This window comes from Hydra vulgaris, chromosome 15 (assembly GCF_038396675.1).
Source record: "Hydra vulgaris chromosome 15, alternate assembly HydraT2T_AEP".
NCBI lineage: Eukaryota > Metazoa > Cnidaria > Hydrozoa > Anthoathecata > Hydridae > Hydra > Hydra vulgaris.
Window position 1 is genome coordinate 30,300,001 of NC_088934.1, and position 7,500 is coordinate 30,307,500.

The 7,500-nt window shown below is 27.3% G+C and overlaps 1 protein-coding gene across 1 annotated transcript in view; it reads right to left on the reverse strand.

Annotated features, from left to right (window-relative positions):
• Positions 1-7,500, reverse strand: part of LOC105850042 (mucin-like protein) — a 40,760-nt gene that overhangs the window by 31,133 nt on the left and 2,127 nt on the right. Inside the window, exon 3 of the mRNA XM_065818955.1 lies at positions 2,468-2,525. Coding sequence (XP_065675027.1) covers positions 2,468-2,525 — 58 coding nt within the window. The remainder of the gene's footprint in view (positions 1-2,467; positions 2,526-7,500) is intronic.

Genomic DNA, 7,500 nt, shown 5'->3' on the forward strand with positions numbered 1-7,500 from the left:
TATGTCATAATTAATTTCTAGTCAAGTATAGATTTGACTGATTGGTGTCCAATAAAAAATTATGAAATTTAAAAATTGCTAAAATTATAAATTGATATTAATATCAAAGTTTTTAAGCTACAGTTTAAACAGAACTATCTATCGACGGAGTACTTATTCCTTTTATAGTTTCAAATTTGATTAAATTTGATGTATACATTGTGGGTTGTTTATGCTACACTAACCCTTTATTATGAATTTAGTTGTATTAACAGAAGTTAGATAATTAAATTGTTTACTATATTCTGTTTAGATTATTATTTAAGTTTATATTTAAAATCACTTAAATACCCCCAAACTTATAATGGTAGTTTAAAAAAAAACTGATACCATAGATCTCAATCTTAGATATTAGATTCTTCATGGCTTTTATCCCCTTATTGGTTTACTTTATTTTAATGTCATGCACATCAATTTTCCAGTTTGTCATCCATCAGGTTTAAATCTTCTGAAATGTTTTTAAATTGCTTTCACTTGGCACTACTTCTGTCCAGCATTATTTTCACTGTTCTTTATTGACTTTTAATCTTTCAATTTTATTCTAATTATGAAAAAATTAAAAAGACCTTTTTCTTTATCCATCTATTTATACTATACTTTAATGATCATTTTACTGAATGAGATAGCATTTATACAAGCGAGGACTTATACTTGAACTTGCAGACATTAAGGCTAAATTTTATTTGCATTTTGCAATCTCTCATGCAGATATTCAAATATCCACTCACTTTTCCGATATTTTTTATCACTTACTATGCTGATTAACTTGTGTCGCTTTTATATAATAGAGAAGCTGAGCATTTAAAAATACTAATTATAATTTTTTTATATAGTCCATTTATAATTAAAATAAACAGTCTATTAAAAACTTTTTTATTAAATCTTAACTTATCTATTAAACTTTTGTTTCTATTCCTTTGTTTTTGCTATTCAAATCAGCATTTTTATGACATAAACAAGCATGACTGCCCAAAAAGTAAACCTGATGCATACCAAATATAGAATTAAATGATAGCCATACTAAAAATACGGTGCTGAAACAGGTTTTTTTATGGCATTTATTTAAGTAATAATTATTACAGTCACATATTATTTAAGCAAAAGTGTAAATTTTTTTAATAGGTAGTAGATCAAAAAAGCTATTAATTAATTGTGAGAGTTACTTGCAAGAATATAGACATCAAAAAATGAAGTTATCATAAATTAAGTCATCAACACACTTCATTCAGTTGCACAGTTAGCATCTGTTAAAATTGCCTCTCTTAATTTAATCAATTATTTGTCCTAGTATAAAATTCTAAAACTCCCTCACTTTTAGATAAAGTCTAAATAATCAGTAGATACTTTTTATAATTATATAATTAGTATAATTAAATAATTAGTAGTAAATACTTTTGGACTCTAGATACTAAGCTTGAGCTTTCAATCATTCAAAGGTTGCAAAGGCTTTTCTACGAATAATAAGATGTATGCTGCTCAAGCAAGCTATCATCACTTGCTTCATTATCTAAAACTCAACCTTGTTGATTCCTCATGCCACTAAATCAAATTTTTTTACTGTAACTATTCCTCTGTGCTCAAAAAACTTTCATTTTACCTCAAGCATCAGTGCTTTGGAAATCTCTCACATATTAATGTTTTTTAGAGTCTATTGTCAACTGTTTTTTTTTGCTCTTAACTTACTTCTTTGTTTTCTGATAACTTTTAATTTAATTAATAGCTTGCAGCCTTGTTGTGATAAGTTTGAAGAAAAAAATTAAATATATAGGAGCCTAAATTGTAACTTATTCTAAAATACATATTCTACCAGTAATAAACAATTAATGAGCACTTTTGCCAAAAGATGAAAAAAAAATTATAAATTTAAAATTATAAATTAATAAAATAAAGAAAAATGATCGTAATAAAATAAAACTATAATTAAAAGTTTAACTTATTTAAAAATATCAAATTATCATTTTTCTTGAGTTCAGTTTGTAAAGTTATGAAAAATTTCTTTTAAAAATCAGTTTACTCTTATTTCACATTTATGGGTTTTCTTAATATTTTTTAAGAACAAACATTCCATAAAATATATCAAAAGACAACTTTAATATCAAAAAAAAATTTCATATAGTGTAATGCTTCTTAACAAGGTTATTTATTATTTATGGGATTATAGAGTTATAGCTCTGAGAAATAAATAAAAAAAAACTCAGGTTGATAACCTGAATATAACTGTAACAGATTATTAAGCCCCATAGTGTTTTTTATCTTAATATTACAACTAGAAATACTACCATTCAATATTTACAAGTTCCACCTAATTTTATAACTCTATTTTTAACTTATTCATCTTATTTATTTCTATGATTAAAATAAATTTTATTCAACGAAATAATAGTTGCCACTTTCATATTACTTATGAGACCTATATTAAAATACCTACCCATTTATTACTCCAGTATATGCTACATTCAGTTGAGGTTTGCAGTACATGTTAGTTTCTAGAAAAATAATACTACAATATTCAATGATGATGATCATGATGATGATTATGATGATATGATATATGACTTTGATAATAATGATGATATCATTATCTTCATCAATAATATCATTAAACACTTAAATAAATAATGATTTATTTTAATGATAAAATAAATTAGCAGTCTTTTCTGATTTCTTGTAAATATTTGTTCATTTCTTCATTGTTTTTCAACCAAAATGGTTGATTGTTGAGAAAAAATTTGCATAAAACAAAATAAAAAACAAAGCAAAATTAAATTAAAAACTGCAATAAATTATGATTCGTTATTTTTGCTTTTTTATATTAAAATAATAGCTATAATAACAAGTACTTTTTACAAGTACAAACAATTAATTTAAACAGAAATATAAATCATTAAAGATAACTAGTAGCTTAGTCATAGTTATTTGAATTCAAACATTCAGCTACTTTAACATAAATTATTAATGATAAATTAATGAGGGCAATATTTTACTTATAATATATTTTAATTATATTTTACACTATAAAAAAATAAAGAGTTTTGGCTTTTGTTAACATTTTCCTCTATTATTTTATTGATTGCATTTTACTAATTTAAATTTAATATTTTCTTTTATTATCATTTCAATAAAAGGTTTCTGTGAAAATAAATTATTGTGAGCATTATCAATACTAACATATACTGTGATTTATCGGTGTATTCATACTTATCTGTATATATACATACTTATAACATATAAGATATACCTACTGACTTTTCAGGAACTTTCCATGCTTTGTGAAAAGTAACCTTTTTTATGCAGTCTTAAGGAATGAGTGTTTCTTGGCTAAAAAAGAGAAACTTTTTAGTTATTTTTCAAGAGTTTCAGCTTCATTTCAACATTCACAAGAAAAGAGTTACTGTTAATGATTTTATGCAAAGCTTCATACATTTCTTCTACTTAATAAAATGGTTTTACATTGCGTGTTTTCTCCATATTTAAGATTGACTTTAGAGTTAAATTTTCCTTCTGATGGTGCTTTTAAAAAAGATGCAGAAATTTTGAATAAAACCAAAAAAACTTCAAACCAACAAAAGATTTCTCAACATTAGATAAAACAATATTTAATTTATGGCGTGAACAGGTGGAAAAATGCTATAAGGTCGAAATTTGATGTTTTCGTTGAATACAAGACAACATTTCATGTTGTTTTCCATTTTCAACCATTTAATTTTGACAGTTCTACATGTTTAATCCTAGCTTTGTTTAACATGGACACTGCGCAGAGAAAAAACTTGATTTAACTTTTAGAGTTATAAGGGTGGATTTAAACCTCAAACCTGATTGTGAGTTTTACCACAAGCCTTATCACAAATCTACTACCTTATTAACGTTTTTTTCTCACAACTTTTTTTCACTAAATTTTTTATTTTTTCTTAATTATTGTTACAACTTTCAAACCAACTCTTCAGGAACGATAAACAAGTACTGCCAGAAACATGGCAAGGATAAAACTCAAAACATACTTGGTTACAAAGAGAACACTAATTCACAAAATCACAAAACTATGCACCACTACTGTGTTAACCAATGTAATTATGTAACAACAATTATAATTTGATTCACTTTCTGTACTTTTGCAAAATTTTAGCATGTCTACCTATTAGTTCAACCATTACCAAAAAAGAATTTTATGTATGCTTTAGCTTCTCTATTAATCCAGGAAAATATATGTTTCTTTTAGTTTTTACTTAAAAGAAAAAGTTGGAACCAAATAAAGCCAAAATACAATGAGTAAAAGAAAAAGTTAAGAACATATTTTTAAGATTTAATTGTTTCAACGCCAATTACTTTTTATATCTCTATTGTTAAATTAAACATTGCAGTGATTTAAATATAATTTGAAACTAATTCTAAATTTTCTCAAACTATTTTAAATGGAGTTGAAATAGTTAGAAAAAAACAATACATATATAAACAAAGGCCCTTATATTTGTTTAAGTAGCAACTCAAATATATACAATAAATTATTAAACAAATTGCAGTTAACTATACCAAAAATTGTGAAAGATGGTGAAAAATTTTGAATAAGCTAAATTGCTATATTATGTTGTTCAGCAATTAAGTCTCTTCAATCTAAAAATTGTTAACTATTTGGAAATCACTGAATGGCAGTTAAAAAAATTTTTTAGTATGAGCGAAATTAGGTTTAAAAGCCAGAGTTGTTTCAAAAAATATGATAACTTTTTGGACAATAATAAATCTCAATGATGTATCAATCCTAAATGTTGTGGCAACCAACTTTGCATTTTTTTTGTATTTCTTATACTTGTTTCCTAAATTTTACCAAACACTATAATACGTTTAACCATTTACTTGCCATGAAAAACTAAAAATTGTCAAAGTTGATATGTTTACTTATCACAGCTTATAATGTGACCTTATTACAGCTAAATAATGTCCTTAGCCACATTAGTTATTCTATTGTCCTGATTAAATACAACCAATTATTATTTAACAAAAACTTTCATCATTAATATAAAAGGTTTTATTCAAAATAAAGTGTTTTTAACTTGTCGAAATGTGATTTTGAAAAAATTAACATGAGGATTTTGAAAAAATCTGGTAATCGGCAAAAAAAAACACCAGGATTTGATTTCTTAATTATTTGCAAAACATCTTTTAAAAAAGTGTTTTGTTTACTTTATTTACAGGTTTGTTTACAGATAATTACAAGTTAATAAACAATAAATAAAGTATTTTTTATAGTATTTTTTTGTTTGTCTCTTTTTTTTTCAAGCAAATATAATCAAACTTGATTGGATATAAAAGTAAAATTTTATGTTTATAACAGATACATTATTGAATTTATATTTTATTTACTTCTTGAAAATATTTCCCTTGATTATACAAAAAAAAGTAAAAAAATGTAAAAAAAAAGGCAGTGTTGTTATCGACTCACACCCTGTAAAAATCATATGTAACATGACCAAAATAATCTGTTGTTGCCCTTTTGAGGGCACAAAGTATATACCCTTGGGTTGGGTACAAAGTATATACCACTTTGAATTTGATGAATAAAATAACTGCTTTTTTAAACATTTTACAAATGTATTTTACATTTTACAAATCTCTCTCAAGTATACCTAATTCACAAAAATCTCGAAAAAATTACATGTTTTTTCTATAATTCAATTTTCTAAAGGGATTTTAATAATTCCATCAAAATAAATTACAAAAGAAACAAACAAAAGGTAAATTAAAAATATCACTTAGAGACAGAATGATGTGCAAAATATTCCAAAGCTTTTCTACATAATACTTCTTTCTTTTAAATATTTTTCTTTTGGCATTTTAATGACTTCTTGATGGCTTTGTGGTTATTGAGCAGGACATGACTTTTTGACCTTCATTACAAGTGCTTGCAATTGTAGTCAAGAATACACTTGAACAATTTATGACCATATTCAGGGTGGCTTAGTTGTCTCTTTTATTTTTCCCAGTACACCTTGAAATTGCCATGTAAATTCTTTGTCGCCTGTTCACTGAAAACTCTAAGATTTTGTCCATGAATGCTAATGAAATGTGTTACATGGAAAAAGATTGTGTGCACTTTGGGCATTATTGAAATTTGCAGTTTTATGAATGACTCTTTGAACTGATCAATTTTTTCTTTGTAGCTGGGATTAAGGAAGTTTCCAAAGCAGATCCCATTTAATTGAACTTTTGAAATGTTTCTATGAAACTGAAAGCCTGGAATGCACAATGAGCTTCAGCGAGACTCTGGAGTTTGTCTATATTTTTCAGCAATTTGTAACAGTCATTTCTGGTAAAATTACCTTTGCTCCAATCCAAATAAATGCCTGATAGTCCTTTTTAAGAGTTCCAATGCTTCTCAAGGTTCCAATGTCAATGAGTTTGCCTGATTCAGCTTCACACTAGTAGCAAGGATGCTTGCTGCTTTGCTTGAACGCCACATATGATATTGGCAAATTTAAGATCAGTGCTGATAATGAAACAGAGCTTATTTGTTTGAATGAGATCAAACAGTTTACTGACATTGAAGGAAGTTTCTGCAACATCTTTAATGATATTTAACAATAATTGTAACCAAGAGTAAACACTTAACTCCAGTGTCTCTGGAAACAGTCCTCTCTGTTTTTTTGTTGGGATCAATGATGCACACACTTATTTTCAAAAAATCTCCTCCATCCAGGCCAAGTTTTAGTGTGGTTGGCAGAAACTTTCCATTCTGAAACAATCTTTACAACTTATCTTGCGGCTTCTGTATCGTCTTTTTCAAAGGATGTTATTGAGGAAAAGCGTGAAATTATCATCAAGGTTTTTGCAAACGTCAGCAAATTTTTGGCAAAGGTAAGGCTCTTTTACAAGCACAACTGCACCAACTTGATTCAGTGTAGTGGCCAGCTGTCTCATTTTTGAATTCAATAAACCAGTACTCAATTACACTTGCACAAGACCAACTGTAGTCAAGGTTTCTGGAAGTGGCTGGTGCAGAGATAAAACTAAATAAAGGAAAATACAGTGGTAATACTTTGCCTATAGCTATATACTTATTTTCTTTCAAAAAAAATGCCAATTTTTCACCTTGTTGCACAGGCAGACATTTTCCTCTTTGGTCTTGACTGAGTCAGATTGTTCCATCAGGAGAGGATGGTGTGTTTTTGATTAATGAAAAAGCAATTTATTGGGCTCTAAGAGCATCAGACTGAGCAAGATTTTGCAAATTTTCATGTCTGGTTCCAGGTATACAATTGTGTGTGTATCCACGATAAAGATCTGTGAGGAATTTTACACACTGTTTTATGGCAGATGCAGCTGGTGTGGATGGACCTGTGGAAGTACTGGGTTGGCTGGCAGCTTGCAACAAATGAGGTTGATTCAGTTAGAGTTGTCTAATTCTGCAAATGAGGCAGTCACATGCAAGTCTTGTCTTTGTCAGTGGTTTGATTGTGATAGACTTAAAAC